Here is a 21,953-nt window from a genome sequence, read left to right as displayed (position 1 = left end):
CAGAGTTTGAATTATTTTAAGTGACAAACAGGATTTTCCACCCTTACAACAGGTTTGTTGAGGGAGAAATAACTGATTGAGTTTATAAGTTGACTGAGAGAGATATAAATTAGGATAGTTACTAATAGTTTGGAACGGTCTATATTAAATATTTAAAAATACTTTAAATGAATAATATTTTAAAATTCTTTTTTTATCTATATAGTGGTGAAAATATTTGTCACAAAACAAGCTCATCATGAAATGAGTGAAAAGGCAAGAGCAAAATCCAATCTTTTACAAATTTGAAACAAATTAAAATACATAAAAAAATTTATAAAAAATAATAGTTAGGGATAATTTTTTTTTTCAAAAGCCAGCAAGTACAAGATTTTACAAAGCAATAAAAAAAATTACAAAATAGATTTAAAAAATTCAAAATTTTGGAACTGTCAATGACCTAAAACTGAATTTTCATGAGATTTCTCATATTTTACAACAAAATTTATGAATGCAATTTGATAATATTGATGTCAACTTATGAATGTGAGTTGAAATCTAAACATGAATAATTCAATTACTTTTTGCTAAATTAAATAAATGAACAAATCTGAAATATAACAAGGAACAGTTTAAAATTCTTTCTCTAATGAAGAAATCATTATTTTTTATTACTAAACATTTAAAATTAAAGACATATGAAAGGTTTTTTCTTTAATTTAGAACATTTCAGAAGTATGTACATGATCTTGGAAAATTAATGTATACTATCAAGTTTCTATTTCTCAAAAAATTACTAATGGCTAGAGGAAATGAATGATATTTTTTTAATGAAAATTCATGACATTTTAGAGACAGTTACAACTTATATGATAAAAGGTTTTAAAACCAAAACACCTACTATATGCCTGCATGTATAATTTTTTGTATACAATTATGATATGGGCAATTAAAACTTTTAAATAACTTAGTGACACAGAGAAAAATTTATCTGCTGACTGAAATTAAGAATAACTTTTAAAAACAGAACTAATGCTTTAAAAAAATACATTTAAAATTATCACATTTTTTTTTTCAGCAAACAAATACCTAGAGAAGGAAAATAAACCCATTTTTCATAATTACTAAGAAAATTCCATTTGTCAAAGAGAAGAGTAATTCCAACAGAACATTTTTGTGGTGAAAATTAAATACAGGAACTCCCCCCCCCCTTACAATATTTTTTTGACAACCATAACTTATTTTCTTATTTAAGATCCAAATTACTTTTCTAAATATCCAAATGTGTCAGAACTAAACTTATTATTTCCTTTCCATTAATGCCATTAAAACACAACTCACAAGATTTTCCTCAGTCTCCTTGCATCTTTTAGAGCGACGCGCATAACGATCTACAGGAGGTTTTATCGCTTGCCGAGAAGGGATTCCATGCGGAATGTAATCCTTGTCTTGCTGACTGGAATCATCAGAATCTTCATTGAAATTCTGTAATCAGATTCATATGGCTCAACAAAGCAAGCTTCAAAAGTTGGTATAAACAAAAAATAGAATGAATAAAAACTTAAATGCTCATTAAAAAAGTTAAGCAGTACATGGTAATTATTTTATATAGAATTGATCTAATGTCCATGTTAAGTTATAAACCAATCATAATTCACAACATGTATTAAATGAGACATTTGCTCTAAAATACATATTTTGAGATGCAACTGCTTTTCCAAATCATTACAGAAAATTTACTAGTAGATATTTCATATTGTCTTCATTTTGATATTTTAAATAAAAGAATCTTAATTACATTCAGAGCTAATGTGTCTTTTAGAAGATCTTGAAATGACTTTATGCATTTTTCCAATGTCACACTATGATCTTGAAGTGAGTATTTTAATATTATGAGCAGTCCAGCCATAATCAAGATAAAGTACTATTTTATGTTTTATTGCTTTAAGGTCTTTGCATTTTAAAGTCTTTTTTTTTTTTTTTTTTTTTGGTTGGAAATGATAAAAAAGCACATGGCTCTGCATGTTTAAAGAAAAGTGAAAGGAAAATTGAGATGTAATATTATTCTGATGATTTGAGATTCTGCTGTAGTGAAAATAAGATTATCTATACATTAAGGATTGAATTTTAAAAATTATTTTTCCATTAGAATATCTGTAAATTACATCCAATGCAAGTAAACTTGAGTTCAGGAAACTATTTTTAATAAATATTTAAAGGACTATAAAAATTTTCTTTGCGTCCCTAACTACAATGAGTATCATGAATTTCAATGTGTGAATATGCTTAATTGATCTGATAACTTAGATAAAAAATTTTGTTAAAGTTAATTATGATAACCACTTTGCTCTAACTTTATTAAAAGTAAACTACTATCAATAGCATATGGATTTTCATTGGTTTTTAAGATTTTCAATCTTAAAATTTCAAATCTTGATCTTTATGCTAAACAAAAGAATATTCAAAATTCTGGACTCAAATTACCAAAGACAAATTATGTAATAAATCAAGCATTTAACTCAGTAAGTTCAGTTTTTAATAAACAATAATTTTGTGCAGTAATATGTATCAAATAGAAAATTTAAAAAATTCATTATATTAACTTCAGAAGCTATTCATTATATTAATTTACATCAACAATAAAGTTCTTTCAAATTTCTTTCCTCACTTATACAGAAAATCAAAAACTAACTGATGAGTGAATGAATTTATGAGGAAGTCAGAAATAGAGGTTTACTAGTTAAAAAAAAAGTGTAAACAAAAAATTTAGAGTTGAAAACTTTTGCCCTTATTTTGCTAAAAATTCTTTACAGAAAAATATCAAAAGCACATAAAAAATCTTACCCAAATAATTTTTTTTTAGTTCTTCTAAATTTTGGAGGATCAAATAATCATATAGATTTAATGAATATATAAAGTGATGAATCAAATATATTAATATTAATAATGTTGAAAGATTGGTTCATCCCTAACTGCTGTGTGGGGGGGGAGGGGTTTAGATTGTGTGAGTGTATGCACATACAATGATGGTTCATTAATTCAAAATTTAAAACTGCTGCAATATATATAAGGATTGAAATTCATTATCTAGTCAGCAAATGGAAATACTTTCTCTTATGCTCTTTTCAATTACATACACAATTTAATATGTTTAGAATTTATATAGTGAAGAGAATAGAGTGTGCATTGCAAACCAATAGATGAGCCTTCACTATATATACGCCATTCCAAAATACATTCATCCACTATTTGTTACAATTAAATATCTTTGAACAACGAGTATAGCAAGTAAATATATACATCTTACAACAGGAGAGAGGATATTATAATTGCTGTGAAAATAATTGTTACTGAAAGCTCCTTTTTTTTCTGCATCTTCATTCTAATTGTATAATAATTCTTTTTTCCAATGTTTTTACTATCATTTTTTTCAAACTAATAGGTATGATAGTGATAAATTTATTCTGTATTTTAAATTTCTTTACTATTTTAGATAAATAAGATACATTTTATTTTATATCAAACTGCCCCCCTTCTTTTCTTCCAAGTACACTGTACCATAATACTCAAGTGCAAAGAAGGGTAACTATGGTGGTGAATCCCACAATATTCTGTTGCCAGTTTAAGGATTAAGAAGTCAAAACATCAAATACAAGCTATCATCTTTTTTTAAACTTTGACTACATAAATTAAATTGCCCCTTAGTGTTTAAGATAAATGAAAAGCATGGAACTAAGAAGCCAATCTCTTATTATTTCATCCATAATTAAAGGAATGACAAAATAAGACAATTTAAATTAAGAACTGCAACAAATAAAACTGAAACGTACCAGGTCTCCAATACTAGTTCCCTCTTGAAAGACATGATAAGGGTACAGGATACGTTCATAATGTTGCCTGAGAAGGGATCCAACTCCCCTTCCAGGAGGGTAACCCATGCGAGTGGCAATACGAGACCATCTCCGTTCACGAGACACAATTTCAGATCCTCCTTCTTCTAGCACAACCTATAAAGAAAAAAGTGAATCATTACAAACGGCATTTTAGACAAGACACTTGGTTTTTAATGTTTACAAACAAAAATAATGTTGTTTTTGAAGTCATATTGTATCTTATACACAACTGCCATTACCCTGGTTTTAGAGTTGCTTTTAAATTTTAACAGATAAACAGTTCTTAAGTTTTACAATGTTTATTAATATAACCTACTGCAGTAAAATGAAATTTGATGCAAATGTTGCTTTAAATTAAAATATGTTGAACAAAAATACACCAGGTAAAGAAAATCATCATTCAAAGGACATTTAATTTAAAAACAATAAAATGTAAAATAGTTTTACATTTTGTCTTTAATTACAATGTGAACTACGCCATCATGACTTTTTATTTAGGACATGGTCAGATGATGATCTTGCACATATTCTCCATACTTCAATACCCAACTTTCAGGAATGTATATTACATATTTAAAGTATGCAAATCCAGATACATAGTAGAATTGGGCTTCTAATTAACTATCCTCATGTCCTAAAGCTGAGATCTAGACATCAAGCCCCCAGGCTATTTATAAAGTCAAATACATGCTCAAAATATATACTACATCACAAAAAAAAAATTAATCAAAACAAGATTCTGACTGTTTGAATGAATATGCTAAATTATGTAATTAATAAAAATGGGAACAAATGCATTATGCACTGTGATATATTTTGTCTAAAGAATTTCAGCATATTGTGAGTATTTGAATACGAGATAGTTATGAATAAATCATAAAATATTTTCCAGTTATCTAAACATGCCATTTAGTATTTCCCACAATACACTAAGGCTGTCACTAAATGGAGATCCTACCTCTGAAACCTGTTATAGTATTCTCTCCTTGATTATTTGGCATATATGCACAGTTTGTATTTTATACTAAGTTATGCAGTACTGTACAGGGAATCAAGTATATATCTGAACTTTTTCCCTCTGGCTGGGTCTGCAATTCATAACCGGATCCATAATTTTGATGTTAAGACCATATACCAAACTGCATTCATTTAATTCCGTTTATCTTTAAAGAATCACATTTCCATACCCCCAGATGAATAAACAGAAAGTCAATCATTTGACAGATTTCATCTAAAATGTAATAAGCATTTATAATTCTGAAATTAAAACTATACATCAAATATCATTTTCATAAATTTCCACTTTTAGTTGAATACAAACAGATGTAATATCTTTTTTTTAATTCTAAAATGTAGTAATTCATTAAAATATTTTTTCATTATTATTATTGCTATAATAATTTCTTTTTCTATCTTTCAAAGTAATAAAGAAAAAAAGCAATAAACAGGACAATATCCTCTACTAATCTTCGTCTACTCCTTAGGAATATACTGTGAAAAGAACAGAACCCTCCTTATTTTGAATGTACATGCTACGAACTAAAATGAATTATTATTACATATCCATACTCCAATTCATCAAAAACTAATAACTTTTTTAATTTTTATTTGAATTATTTGAAAAGCTTTATGAGAGAGAAATTACTATAATTAGAGATAATAGTAGTAAAAGAAAGTACTTCAGTATCATGGCCATGTACAAGCAATTTTAATAATGAATAATGGGTATGTTTTAGTTTCTATTACAAATTTATCAATATTAGTTATTTAATTTTAATGATTTTTTTTTCTTATTTATTAAATATTGTAAGTTCTAATAACAAAAATGATATCACATCTACAGTCTCTCTAGATGTATAAATTATAGCATTTTACAATATCTTTTTGTTTAATAAGAAATAAATTCTAAATCTATAAACAAAGACTCAAATATAAATTGATTTGCTATCCCCCTCCCTAAAAAAGCTTAAAAGCATCCTGAAATCAAGTATGCAAAATGTTTATAACTACAGCTATGTATTGTTTTTTCTGTAACAGTTACTTTAATTTAGCATACTCAACAAAAATATGCATTAATATGCCTCTTTTCTAATTTATATCAAATAAACCTATCAGTACAAAAATATAGAGCGGCAAAAATGAATAATTTTAAAATACATATTATACATTTTAGATATTTGGAAATTTTTTTAAAAAAGTACGTTTGCAAAAGTGCAGGTAAAGAATATTTCTTTATTATTTTTTTCTTGCTAATATAAAATAAAAAAAGAAGAAATTTTAAGAAATAAGATATTGATTTCTAAAAAAAATGTTTTGTTCACCTAAATCCTTACACTTAATTATCATTCACTCCAGTTTATTAAATAATCATATCAGTTCACTCAACTGAATATATTTATTAGTAAATATAATTTGAATATTTCTTTGCAATTAATTATTAGAATTGGCATATTTCATGAAAACAAAACACATATTTATTAGCAGAGTGCAAACACCAGGCAGGAGGTTTAAAAATAAATTCTTTAATGAATTAAAATTTCTGAATCTTGCAGCAAAGACTGCACGCATTAAGTTGCCATTTCTTTTTATTTAAAAATACAATCAATCAATATACAAGTTCAACTAAGCATCCAGAAGTACACCATACTTCCAGTTACTAAATAAATTGAACCAATAAGGATACTCCTCTGTGACCAACCTATTTGATTTAAATATCCAACAATTAATCAAGTTGACTTGGCTATTTTAGAAAATTATTTTAATCAATTTAAATCACTTTTTACTTTACAATTTAGTCATATATATACTAAATGATCAAAAAATAGATATCCTCTAATAATGAATTGGTCCACCTAGCTAATAATCTTCTAGGCATCAACTCAATAAAATAAATGGTTACGAAATATTAGCCCATGCTGACATAATAATAACTCTAAAGTTGGGCCAGATTGGATGATGCCATTTCTAAGTTTTGATGTTATCTTTAGACTTTGTCCCACAAGTATTCCATAGATTTGTGCTCAAGGAACTGAGCTGGCTATGGAGGCAGGATATATTCTGACTAATTCTTTTCAAACCAATTTGCTACCACTCATATATGGTGGCAAGCTACATTATCCCGCAGAAAATGAGATTTTCCATAAAAGCACATTAAAATCTTAAACAAGTCCATGTGATTTCCAGATATTGCTGAGATAAGCTGTGTTGTTCAAAGTTATGTCCACAATTAAGGACTCTAATATTCTAAAAACAAAGAATCCTACCATCATAGTTTCACTATCATCAGCCTGACGAATTGCCATTTAGCAGGAGAGATTCATGAATTCATGCTGTTTGTTCCATATTCTATTTCTTTTTTTCTGCTACTAAAGCTCATCCTTGGCAAACTCCATCTTGTATATGCTTCAAATTCAGTTACAATATGTTTTGCCATCACCTTTTCGTTGCTATGCATTATGAATGCTATACATCTTCCACTTTTTTCATTCACCAGAAAGAGGAGAAAGGCAAAAAAGGCAGTTAAATATTTTTTTTCTCAACTGCCACTTTCTAAACAACTGAGATACTGTTTGACGAAAGAATTCTAAAAGGATATAGGAAACTCTAAAAGGATATTCAGAGATATTGGTACAAGCTTTTTTTTTTTTGTCCCAATCTTTAATCATCCCTCATTTAAAATCTCTTAAACCTTTTGATATTAACTTCTGCAATAATTATAGGTATAGGACAAAATAATAAGAACAACTGTGGAAGAATGTAACATTTTTATTAGAAGGGAATCAAACCACACTGCACACAAAGTGCAGCTTGCAGCTCATGGAATTAATAAATAAAGGTTGTGCATAAAGTTTAAAAAAATTTAGAGCTATTTTTTCATCCAGGATGGTCGCAAATTCAGGTGGAATGTGTGGAATAGAAGACCTAGAATAGAATTAGTTCTCTAAAAAAAATGCATAAATGTTCAATTATATGGAGATCAGGATGCTAAGGACACTACATAAGATGCTCCATTTCATTATTATACTCATCTAAGCATGTTTGAATACAATGGACTTTGTGAACAAGTGACTTATTTTGGATTTAAGGAGGTTCTCCAAGAAACAAAATTTGATACCTAGGATAGAATTCATCTCAAGAATATTATGATAATGCTTAGCTATGACATCCTCTACCCTCTCAATGCCAGCATTTGTCAGACAAACACACAACCAGTAGTATGAAATACTGCAAATAATGATTTCTTAGACCAGATTACTTACTGCCATTGCTGATGTATAAAATTTCAATGGTCTCAGCACCACAGTTGTAGTTTCATAGTATTTTTTAGCAACTCTAATGGGATGGATGAGATCTCAGCCATGAATAACAATTGCATGCAGCTCTTGTTAAACTGTTTTAGTGGATTGTCTTTGAATCCACCTACAATACAGTTCTTACATTTTCAATTACTATTCTCTTCAACACTTCTCTATCTTATTCAGTCAATTTCAACTACCATTCTGCCTCACAAAGGAGACCTTTTCAGGTTTTTATTGTCTGTCATAACTTTTGATACATTGGTCTTTGAGACACCCACAAAGCTGGCTGCTCTAAACATGGACACTCCAGCAAGAAGAGTTCAAACAATCATGTCTCTTTGCACACTGACCAGGTCTAACATACTACTACTTTGTTGGATTCAGTACTTCTCCATACAACTATCAACAAATCCTCAACTGATGCTGCTACTAAGTGGCAAACTGTTGCTCTATGTGTAGCAGCTATAATGGAAGATTGAAATGAAACACATTTTGAAATTAATGTTCCTATCACTTTGACTTATACCTGTACACTGTTCAAAGCTGCACATTCTTTATTTAATCACTGATTAACTGGTTTACTTTTAAATAAGGGGTTTCTCTAATTTTTTGGCTATTTAAGAATATATATATATATATATATATATATATATATAGAGAGAGAGAGAGAGAGAGAGAGAGTGAGAGAGAGAGAGACATAGTCTGTATATATGCTCTAACAATATATAGTTACAAATCTGTGACATTACTTTCCTGAACAATTTGTTTAATAGTAAAAATGAAAATTTTACAGATATTTTAAATAATGTCAATTCAATTGCCTCAAGGCTTGGCAACATAATACAGGTACTTGAAATTACAGAAATTTTTACAATAATTCTTAAAGGAGCGGAAATATGCAGATCTTTCTGGAAGTTTATGTGCAGAGACTATAAAAATTTGAGAGAGAGAACTAAAATCAGCAAGTTGGCTGAACTCTATCTTTGGAGTGTACATGTAGAGAGAGCTAGCTCTAATTGCAATGTGAACTAACTTTGCTGTTTGATTGTTATTCAATAAACAATCTGCTTTTTTCTCAAGTGTTTTCTTATGTTAACTGTGGCTGTGTTTTACTAACTGTTTTATGCTTTCTTGGAGAATAAAGAATCATTGTCTGTTATCAGGACTGTTGGACTTCTGATTGTATGCTCACTAGAAGGGTTTTTTTTTATAAAATTATAAATTCAAAACAATAGTAATTTTAGACCCTTTATATCATCACACAATGTTTGAATTCTTTTCTGTTAGTTTGAATTAAATAATAACTCTAATAACGAAAATTATATTTCAGATCCTCCTGAATATAAATCCTACTGTCTTTTCCATCATTATATTTATCTGGTGCTCAGAGTTAGAATTTTCAATAACAGCTTTATATTTTCTTTTTCTTTCATAAATCTATTATTATCAATTTAAATATCAAATTTGCTCCTTTGCAAAAAATTGACAAATGTATTTTGCAAGATATATAACAAATTACAAATGCCTTCCACTTTTATATAAATAATTAGTACATGTATGCATTTTTTTAGAAGTCTTGAACTATGTTTACAAAACTTACCCGATACAGTGTAAACAAATCCAAAGCTTTACGTTCAACATTAGGTATTTTTAAAGATGAACCCTGAAAAAGAGTCAATTTATTATCATAAGGTAACTAAAAAGTTCAAATAATAAAACTCTGTGCTCTAATTAGTTTTTTAAATTGGCTAAAATATTCAAAATGAATATTTAGGCCAATTAAAATTATTAGTAATATATGTAGATTTTACAATTATACATTTAGACAATTAGAATCTTACTGAAAGCATAATAATTAAAAATAACAAGCGAAGATTCACAGTTACACACTCTGAAAGAAATTCAGGAGCATACCCCGGAAAACAAACCTCCATTCCTTCCTTCCTTCTGAAAGAACTCCCTCCCTTCTTCTAATAAACTCCCCCCATCCCTCCTCTAAAAATGTAAGAGAACATGAATATCTTGTTATTCCTAATGTTCTTATTACTATATCATAAATTTCTTGGCCAATAAAAATTGCATGTACACAAATAGTAGCACTGAATTAATTGGAAGGATTGCTATTAGTGTGATTGTGAGGAGTGCAATTAGGGAAATTACTATAATAGCTATGAACTGACAAAATGGCTTTCCAAAAAAAAATTTGCACTGGGAAAGTCAGAAAGAATGGGAAGACATTTCCAAAAAAAAGTTAGGGAGAAAGAACTAATGAAAGAGAAAACTGTAGCAAAGCTTGCTAATACTGTAATGATTGGCAAATGGGGAAAAAAAAAAGTAACTTACATTTCTAACAAATATAAAACTGATATTATAAAAAAGACAAACAAAAGCGGCAAAATAAAATCAAAATCATTACTTGTCATACAATACAATATATTTATGGCAGGTATTGATAAGCAAGACCAGATGCATGCCTATTATTTACATAAAAGGAAAACCATTAAACGTCCTACCAAAATATTTGCACATATTTTACAATAAATATATTCAAATTCTCACTTTGGCTGCAACAATATTTCACTAAAAACATGTCACTTTATCACTTTCGTTTATCATTTATAAGGTGTTTATTGAAACTTAACTTCAACTTATAACAAAAACTTATCCTTCATGTTCTTGAGCATGATTCAACTGAATAAAAACATTAAAACAGAAATTAGAATTCGGAAAAGAGAAAAGTGAAAAAATATTGCAAAAACAATGCAAAATTTGCTGTTCCCCAGAAAAATGGAAAGATTCTATTTTATAATAGAAAGCTTTGTGGTGGATCTCCTGGTTATTGCTTAAACTGTACAAAAGTGACCAATAAATTAAATGCTTCAAAATATTGTTTGCAGTAATAATATAACTGTAGCCAACTTACAATAATTAATTTATTTGTTGGTAATAGTCATAAAAAAATATTGCATTTTATCACTTTTTTGTTATTTTGTTTCATTATTACACATCACACAACAATGCCAAATGTGGTATTTAGGCAACAATTTTGCCTGTGCCTATCATGTGTTGATACATAGTCAAAATATTCCATCAATAAAAGTGTAAATACCATTTAGTAATCAGCATGATATACATATTACAATTTTTTTCAATCATATTTGATATAAAAAAAATAAGATGACTTTCAGGAAAGAACCATTCCTATGACAGAACTCATCCAACAATCTTTACTAACACTCAAACATCCCCATTTGATTAGCAGACAAAATATTTTAAAGAATTCCCTACTAAAATTAAATTTGTGCATTTTTGCACTTTGATACTAAAGTGATAAAAATTTCAATAATTCTATGAAAATAATAAAACATATCAAATAAAATTAAAAGATTTTGGAATTTAATGAAATTGAGCTGAAAGATACACATTTAAAAAAACTCATACTAAATGTATGAATTAAAAAATCAGATATAAAAACATGATAAATTTATGATATATGACAAACAAGAAATTCATTCATTCATTCAGGACTATGACTGTATAATATTAAAAGATGAAAAAAAAAAATACTATAAAAATGAAAAGGTTATTTTTAAGTTTAAATTCAAGATAGTAATAATAATCCTTATAATAAATTTATTAAATTACGTTTATATAATAAATTTAACAATTCTAAAACCTTAAGATTGAATAATTTGATGAACCAGTGCAGCTGACTGACTATCATCACAATAATAAAAAGTATTTTTGTAAATTGTTCTTAAAATTACTTTTGGAAAATATACTAAAGAAAAAAAGAAGAAGAGAAATAGAATTGTTGTCACTGAAATGCTAATTTTCAGACTTTTAATAAAGTACAAACTGAAGTCATAGATGAATTTTTTATTCGTTTGATTTTTAATTAATTAAAATTATTAATTATAATAATATTGTAACTTTACTTTTTGATTTGTTTTGTAAACTATGCAGGGGAGGGGACTGAAACCTTCTTTACTTTTCAACAATAGAAAAAAAAAAACCATGCAATTTAACATTTCATGAAATAATTTAAAATGATTTGAATTTCAAAGCAACAATATAATCTATTGTTGGAAATTAAGGATAAAAATATGTCAAACGACAAATTCAGAAAAAAAATTGTATGACTATTTAATTGGTACCATTAAAATAAAATTACTTAAATTCTGAAACACGATAAAATTTATTTTTGTGCAATAATATTTTCAAGTTACTGCGACAAAAAAATGCCAAAATTCAGCTTAATTCTTATTTAATTCAAATTACAGTTAAAAAATTTTAAAAATTGATCTGGGAAGTACATTTTTACCTTCTAAGATATGCATGTGATAAATTTGGTAGCTGCAAATCTGGCCTGTAGAGTATCAATGCACACACATATTCATCTTTGCTATTAGTAGATATTATGGTTATGACAGAATAATTGAACTTTAAGTAAAATATTAATCATTTTTTAATTATTTTAATAAAAAAATTTAATTAATATATAAAAAGTCACATAAGTGAATGGGATTTGGTAAAAAAAAATTAATGTAAAAAAAATTAATGTTTAAAAAAAATTAGGATATAATGGGGACAATTAAATCTACTTTATTCTTCATAAAAACATCATACTTTGGAAATAAAGCTTATATGAAAGAAAAAATACTGAATTATCATTCTTAAAAAAAAAAAAAAATGACAATTTTCTTAGCCAGGAAAGCCAACAAAATATGAAGCAACCTGCTCATAATTTAATGTCAAAATGCCCCTGTAGATGTGTTAATAATACAAAAATTATTGATAAACTGAAAGATTAAAAATCTACAAAACATGCAATTTATTTAATTTTAGAGGAAAGATGGATATTTTAACATTTTTAGCAGTCATTTATCACATTCATAGCAATAACATTTATAAATCATAAAAATTAGTGAATATACATAAAAAAAATTCATCACATACGATTAACACAAAGTGACTCCTAAAAACAAAAAAACTGTTGTTATTAAACCTGGCTTTATGACAAAGGATATTGTTATTTAAAATTGTTTTGTCCTTTCTGTATTTGTATTAATAAAAATGCAACAATACAAAATATTAAAAACAAAAAGATGAACATAATACACATAATAGTTACCTGTAATTCCCAGAATTTAGCAATTTGATCTAGAAAATTCAATTTTACTCTTGTGGTTGCCTGAAAAACAATTATAATTACAGCAACAAAAATTAGCACTGCTCACCAACATTTACATTTATTGACAAATTATGTCAAATAAATAAAAAATACCTTTGAATTCACAGTTTGAATAGCCATGTTTGGTGATCAACCTGTTCATTTAGAAAATTACATTTCTGCTATGCAATAAAACTGTACGCATGGAATGAACAATATTGGAATGAGCAATAACATGGAATGAACAATAATTTCAATTTGCTGTTTGCTATTTTTGTAATATACAAAATACATGTGTAAAATAATTTACAAAAGTAAAACATTTTATAAGACTTATTATTATATTCATTACATATTTTAGTTTTTATTCATTACAAAAGTAAAGTCCTAGTCCACTTTCAAAATAAAATATTTTAACATTAAGTGTTTTAAACAAAATATCTGTACATGTCCAAATTTAACAGCAAAAATAAAGAGATGAAGTAAATTGCACAATATCAGTGTAAATTTATATATTGGATAAAAAAATGCAATAAAACCAATAATGTAATTAAACCAAGAAAATATATAATATTTTAAAAAGAGATAGATTTTTTAAATTTTCTAAATAATTCATTTTTTGATTATTTTTTTAAGTCAAAATGTCTAAAAAAAAAAAAACTAGAACAGCATAAAATTTAAACGGTACTTAAAATCTGTAATTAAAAACAAACGTTTATTACTTTAATAATATTTTTTAAAATATTGAGGATATCCACTAAACTTTCTTTAATTTTAATTTATCTTTATCTTTGGATTATCTTTATCTTTTAATTTATCTTTGGATTTTAAAAAGTAGAAAGTGTTTTTCACCTTTTTGTTATGAAAACACACTAGAACCATCATCAAGATTGGATGAAACCCATATATATAGAGACAGATTTACAAATAAAATAAGCATATATTTTTAAAAAGCAGAAAAATTCCTATCAGATGGCACCATTTTCTTTAGGATATTGGATTTAAAACCGAGTTGCAAGTGTTGAAACTTTCTAGTGAAATATAAAATTGAATAGCCATCAAAATCTTTAATGTAGCATTCTAGCAATAACACAACAAATTTACCAAAAACTTGCCCATCACACTAACTTTCAAATGAATCTACATACATTGTATAAGTGTTCTAGTTCAGGAGAAATTTAGTCGTTTATTTGCAGTACATCAAAGAAATTAGCTTTCATTAAAAAAGAAAACTTGTAATAGGCCATTGTCACTCTTGATTTAAATTCTCTGTCTACTTTAAACTTGCTGTTTCAGTTACGTTCAAAAAAGCAAATTTAAAGTGAAATAAGAAAAATGGGGTTTTTATTAAGTTATGAATATATAATGGAAATAAATTGATAAACATCTTCATATAAAAAAAATCTAAATACTCAGATTTGATTATGTTCCATTTAACCACCATCCTTTCATTTGTGGATATTAAAAAATTTAACAAACAGTTCAATTTTGCATTTCACTAAGGTTTTGCTTGCTGCTTGTAGCTTGGGTTTAAATTTAGGTATCCTGATGAAAATTATGATATTATTGGTTTTTTCCTGCTCTTTTAAAATATATGTTTATTTTATGTGCGTCTATAAATAAGCTTTTAAAGCAGGATTTTTTCTCAATTGGTAGTACAATCCTTTTATCCATAATAATTAAGGACTCTTATATAAGTCTCATTCATTTTGCTGATTAGATCCAATTTGGAATATGTATATAGATAGCTAGATAAATAAATGAGGATGGTTATAAAAAGATATGAATGCCTGTGATATACTGAAGCACACATAAATGAAACAAACAAAAAAAGAAGCACAATTTGTTTCCTTGCCACATCGCCGATAACAATTTTTTACAACAATACTTTACTCAAACTTACAATTACTAACAGAAATGCATGCTTGGCAGATTGATTTGTGTACAATTTCAATGATACCAGGTATTTCTTATAAGCAAATAGCTAAGCAATAGGGTCTCAAGAAATCTATTCAAAATTGTATGTCAATTATTCCATCCACACTTTCAAAAATATATTACTGACAAAGGGTGCAGTTTATTTATTATTATAGAAGCTGCTGCAAAGAGCAGTTAAAGAAACAAATTATATAAAACTTTTATGTCTATTTCTTATCTTTAAGCCTCAATATATCACATACAAAAAGTTTGTTGCACTTGTAAATCTGATTAACCCTACATACATTTCATATTTAATAAATTGCATTCTTACTTTATTTAAGCAAGAAAACAAAGAATTGAAAAATTCTAATTTTTTAAAAGATATAGTGAATGATGAAAACAAAAATAAATTAATAAATAAACAATCTACATGAGCAATTTTCAAATAACTTTCAAACAAACAAACTCACAATAAATTTGGGCAACTTACTTCCAATTCATTGAGCCGTTGCATACGAGGTGTAAATCTGAAATTGTCTACATCTACAGCGAAAGGAGGTTGCCATTCCTGAAAGCATACAGATATATATATATAATAAACTACTTCTGAATATAAAACAGTTTTGAACTTTCTTCCTTTTTAATGGAGGAGAATACAAAAAAATTTCAATTTTTCTTTCTGGATATTGAAATTTTAATTGCAAGTAAAACTTCAAAAAAAAATCAATATAATCTAAATGAATGATTCAAAAGGAAACAATATTCTATAATAATAACTATTCATTATTTAATTAGTATCACTGTGCGATAATAAATTTTTCATTCAGGGGCTTCAACAAATATTTAAAAGTAGGAAAAACCAAAAATGCCTAGAATATTATAACAAATTTGCTTCACTTCAACAAAATATGGAAATCTTGAACTTTTTCAAGAACTGGGAAACTAAAAAAATGACATTGTCTCCTCCTATTGCTTATTCCTAAATTTTCCCTGAAGGTTGTAATATTTTTAATAGTTGAGGGATTATTTAAATATAATTTGCAAAATTAAATTAGTGATTTAATCCATATATGAAAAAAAGTTTGAATCCTGTATTCAGCAGAATCTGGATAGTAATTTATTTATTTTTTTTTTCAGAAAGAAAAAGATTTTAAAAAAAATTAAAGTACAGAGAAAAAATTAAGGACCAACAAACATTGCACTGAATAAAATTGCACCAACATCAACATTTGTAAACTGAATATATATATATATATATATATATTCATTACAAATTAAGCAAAAACATATTTTTTAACAAATAAAAAATTAAAAAAATTACAAGTTTGTTTTTTTCTTCTTGTATTTCAGAATATAAAGGTAGCCAACATTTTAATAAATGACATAAAAATGAAATTGAACAGGTAAAAATGACATGTTCATTAATTAATTATCCTGGCATTTTAAAATCTTGCTTAAATTAGAAATAGAAATTTCCTTTCTGATACATCAAATCAATTCTTTTAGATTACAATAAATCTACACTAATTAAATAATATAAGTTGAATTTCCTAATACTTTGCATTCTGTTCTTATTCCTTAAATTTCCTAGTAATAAAAAATCTTAAAATATTGTTAATAATTTGAACTCATTTTGGTCAATTCAAAATCAAAACTAAAAAATTTATTTTTTATTAAATATGCAATATCTTGAAACCCCAGTGATTTTAAATAACTTTTTATACTCTATATTTATATGAAGACTTAATAGTTGTATAATAATTTTGATGTAAAAAAAATAAAATAATCCTCAGATTTATTAAACTATTTGAACACATAATATGTGAATTATGTAGTTAATTTTGAAGTTTTAACCTACAATTAGGGAAAAACTGGGTGGAATGGGTCAATAGCATTTATATCTAAATAAAAGGTTAGAATTAATTTCTAATTTCTCTATTAGAAAGAGCAACTATAGCCCATTGCTTGATCTTAAATGTTACATCAGCTATAATATCATTTACATTTAAAACAGAAAATACAATTTTCATGCTTCAGAAATAAATACAAATTCTTATTTTTTCAATGATTTTTTTTTTTTCAATCTTATAACGTGTAAAATAAAAATATTTTAAATGTATAATAAACTCAAAGATATAGTTCTTATAAATTAAGAGTCAAATTATGTTTAAATATAGCATGCTTTATGTGATATGCATTTAAAGCAAATCTGCAGTGAGAGGAATGGGGCATACTCAATTACATTTCAATACATTTTCTAAATAGCTAAATACGCTACTGATTAAAATTTTCAATTTTTTTAATGTTGTTAAATAAAATTGTTAATGTATTACAATGCAAAAATAAATTGAGACTTAACCTTTATTAAAATATTTAAGTTAGTATACATTATTATGTTATAAGAAATATATAATACACACACACACACATATAATGATATTTTAAAAATCTGGTTTAAATCCCGATTAATTTCCTAATTTTTATCTTCTCTTATTTCTTAACCAATTTCCACTTTTTATTTAATTAATTCAACACAAGCTTCATAAAACTGCTGCTCTCAAAGATTCATTTAATTTTCTCACACTTCGAGTGAAGAGATAAAAATCCTTAATGCTTACAACATTCTTTTAAAGATACCTCAATTTCCCTTTTTTAAGACTACATGTATCAAAGAAATCCCAATCAAAATATCATAGTAAAACCATTAAAAGGAAAAAAAAAATTTTTAAATTTTTTTTTTATTTGTAATGCAATACAAACGGCCGTCAGTTTTATCATCACTTCTTGTACATAATATGTCTCCAATGATAAAATAAAACGGTTTTAAATTTTCAAAAGTTTTTTCTTCTCAGTCACGCATTAGCTAAAGTATGCATTTACATTATATATATTTATATATATGTAAGCATATAATTTTTTAATCAGAAGGCAGTTTTGAAGACAGTGAAGAGACTTTTGATTTCTTGACGTCGTTTTATTTCATCTCGGAGAAGCACATATTATGTACAAGCAGGGGCAACAAGCACACACACAACACAGAACAATACAGAAAGAAAATGAGGGAAAAGCTGATAAACCTCTTATCCTTGGTCTTAAATACTATGATCTTTTAATAGGGATTTCCATCGCATGTCAATCAAAAAGCAAGGGAAACACAGGAATCTTTTAGAAGAATATGTCAAGTCAGCGGTATTTTGTCCCTTCACTCGGAGTGTGGGAATGTTTAGGCTTTTAGCCGATTTAGCAATTTTACCTCTTCTGTTGAATTAATTAGATAGAAAAAGTGGAATGGGATCAGGAAATAAGAGAATATTCTAGAATGAAGTTAATATGGGCTAAACTAGGCTAAAAATTAAGAAATTAATTAAGTTTAAATCAAATTTTAATATATATATATATATATATATATATATATATATAATAAAGAAATAATTTGCAACAATAGAAAAGCTGAGCTTAAATTCACCAAAACAAAAAAACATTGAATGAAATTCCACTCTTTTTTAAGAATTTACTAAACAGCACTAGTGTTTCTAAACATGTTATGCTATTCTTTATTTTTATTAATATTTACTTCATATAAAGTAAGTACATACTATAGATCATTCTGTATCATTTCACATAAAAAAAAAATATTTTTTCTATCTGAAATCATACTTACCATTTAATTTTAATTAAAGGACATTTTATTGTAAAAATAATAAAGTAATAAGCAATATAATAAATATTAAGTAATGTAAAAAATGAAGCTATGGAAGTTATTTAGAAAATTTTTTGTCACTCTAAATGAAAAATAATCAATATCTTTTTTTACATAAAAATGCCCTGAACATAGAAGGGAAAGCATCTAGAAACAGAAAAATATATTAAATAATAACATATGGCAACACTAATGAAGATTTAAAATCGGCTCTTGTTTGGCATGTTCAAAACCATAAATCATTGAAAGAAAAGGATATCAAAATACATTATTTATTAATTTTAATTTTCTCAAACCTTGTCCCAGTCCTCCTTCATATCTGTCCCATACTTCCCTCATATGAGGGAGAAGTGGGACAAAAATGTTATAATTTTTAACTACACAAATAAATGCTAGTTGTTTGTATTTTGCAATTACTGTATTGTTTTAAAATAAATTAAAGAACATATTATGAGATTTTTTTAAACTACACTCTTAATAAATTTAAACTAATGAAGTAAAAAGTTTTTTTGTGAAAACTGTCTCACTCCTCTTTAACTCTCCCCTACTGTATTCAAATTACTGTATTAATCTTGTTTATTTACTGAAAATATTTTTAAAATCATATTTACATAAAATTTATTGTTTTAATTAATAAAATTAATTTATTATTTACTATCACAAAACTGTTAAATTTAAGAAATAAATCTTCAATGACATTTTTAGCTTAAAAAATGTTCCTTCTTTTTACTATCCTCATGCTTGGATTCAGTTCGTTTTCCTTTGAATTTCGATAAATTATAATTTTAACATGGTTTCTCCAACTATGAATTAGTCAAATTCTACAGTATAAGCTCTGATATAACTAGAACAAGAAAATTCATAGCAAATGAAAAAAATTGAATCCAATAATTGTATAATTAAAAAAAAAAGAAAAACACATACATTTTTAAGTAACTATCCCGAAATTTACAAGAAATGATTAAGTAACATAATTTTATGCTTAAAAAAAACAAAATGAAAAAGTTTAAAAAGTGAAATATTTTCTTTAAGGGAGCATAAAATGATCAAAGAATGATGCAAATGGCAACTCTTGCCAAATATCGTGATTTCTTTTCAACATGTTTTCTTCATTATAAATTATAAACATCACACAGAGTATTTATAGTTTTATTTATTTGGCAGTCAAACTATTACTCCTATATTATAGTGGAAAAATGCTTCCAAAGCTGAAATACTATAAATATTTCAGTTCCAAAATAAAAATTCAATTCATTTAAAAATTTAAATTAAGAAAAATTGGATTTAAAAATAGTGCTTTTAATCAGAAATTAAATTTATGATTTTAATAATAATAGTTTTGAAATAACTATCTTACAGCACATGCAATAATAATTTATTTCTATAGACTTTTATTGTCACTGCAAGTGTTTTATATAACACTTGCACTAGGTATTATATATATATATAGTACCTAGATTAATAAATATGACTTAAATTAACCTGCCCAACAACCAAGATGTTCTAGTTAAAAATCTGTCACTGAAGCAGATAAAATACATGCTGAAGAACTTATAAAGAAAAATCAATGCAATGAACTATTTGGAAAACTAAATTACATATTTCTTTACAGTGGGTGATGGCTGAGAAGATACTTGGTGCATCTTATAGTAGTATCTTAGAAAACAAGGAAGAGGCAAAGGTTGATCTCCAGAGACAGAAGAATTTGTCTAGCTTGTTTTTTTATATGCATTTTAAAAGAAGTATATTATTTTGGTGTGTGTTATGTTACTGTACTAAATTTTAAAATTATTAATGTCTTTCTTCTGCAAATAGAATAAATATTTCTTCTTAAAATCTGGTACCTTCATTTCCAAAAGGAATAATAAAGATAAGCTCCAATTGCATTTGTTAACACTATTATAATATGCATTAGAAATATTTCTAAAATTGTATAATTAAAAAAAAAAAAAAAAAAAAACTTTTTTTTTTTTTAATATGGCTGGTTAAGAATACATATTGTAACACCCATTTATAATTATTACATTTGACAGTTCAATACAAAATTAGAGACAATAAGGACCTCCTCCAGCAAAATAATAAAGTTGAGTGAAATAGATAAGTATTTATAAATACCAATTTTTAATAAAATAATTTGCTTCAAAATCCATTATTTAATATAAATAGAAAATTAGAGAAAAGTGTAAATCCTAAGGTCAAATATTTTGAATTAAGATAAATTTAATTTGGATGTAAAACTATAATAAAACATTCTAAAAAAAGTTTTAAAATCATTCGAACATGGAAACATAATGCTAAAAATAACAATGGAACTTTACTGAATATTTAAGATTTATCCAACTATGTAATATGAAAAAATTTATAAGCAAATGATTTCAAATCTCAAAAATTTCAAATAAACTTACAGGAGGTGGTTTTATTTTACAAATACCAGTTTGTTCCGCGACAGGACGTATCTTCGCTATATAGGCTAGAGGATCTTTAAACTCTTCAACTGTAGGTTCAAATACGGGGGCCTCTGGGGGAGGTACAAACTCGAAATCGACAGCATTCATCTCACAAAATAATTAAGAAAAGCATGAACATAATTTTCTTTAGAAAACCAATTTCCTAATTTCAATCATCGGTCATCGTCCATTGCTAACACAAACATCATAGCTTCCATGAACGAACACACAACAAAACACAGTATGGACAGTTATATCTTGCGAGCTTCTCTGGAATCGGTTCGCTATTAGTCAGTTCATGTCAAAAATTATTGGTTTCAGTCTGAAAATCGGAGTATGGATTGAAATTAATTTTATTTTTTTACATTAAGGAAAGTGCATGTCAAGAATCGAAATTAGTCAATTTAATTTTATTTATAATTTATTAATTGTGTAATTTAAATGGAAAATGAACATTGTAGACAAAGCGTCATTTATGTGCTTTTAACTTTGTCCATATAATGAAATCAAATCTTGCTGTACCATTTTAATTAGGAATCTATT

At 26.4% G+C, this 21,953-nt stretch overlaps 1 protein-coding gene across 1 annotated transcript in view; it reads right to left on the bottom strand.

The window, feature by feature from the left end:
• The window catches only part of LOC129962382 (lysine-specific demethylase 5A-like), a 112,234-nt gene extending 90,579 nt beyond the window's left edge, over nt 1-21,655 (bottom strand). The window contains exons 1-6 of the mRNA XM_056076140.1: nt 21,369-21,655; nt 15,754-15,831; nt 13,305-13,364; nt 9,771-9,833; nt 3,810-3,986; nt 1,321-1,464 (exon numbers count right to left, since the gene is read on the bottom strand). Coding sequence (XP_055932115.1) covers nt 1,321-1,464; nt 3,810-3,986; nt 9,771-9,833; nt 13,305-13,364; nt 15,754-15,831; nt 21,369-21,518 — 672 coding nt within the window. The 5' untranslated portion in view covers nt 21,519-21,655. The remainder of the gene's footprint in view (nt 1-1,320; nt 1,465-3,809; nt 3,987-9,770; nt 9,834-13,304; nt 13,365-15,753; nt 15,832-21,368) is intronic.
• Between the last annotated feature and the right edge of the window lie 298 nt (nt 21,656-21,953).

Source organism: Argiope bruennichi, chromosome 1 (genome assembly GCF_947563725.1).
Source record: "Argiope bruennichi chromosome 1, qqArgBrue1.1, whole genome shotgun sequence".
Lineage (NCBI taxonomy): Eukaryota > Metazoa > Arthropoda > Arachnida > Araneae > Araneidae > Argiope > Argiope bruennichi.
The sequence above is the reverse complement of the archived record's forward strand: the minus strand, read 5'-3'. Positions and strand labels throughout refer to the sequence as shown.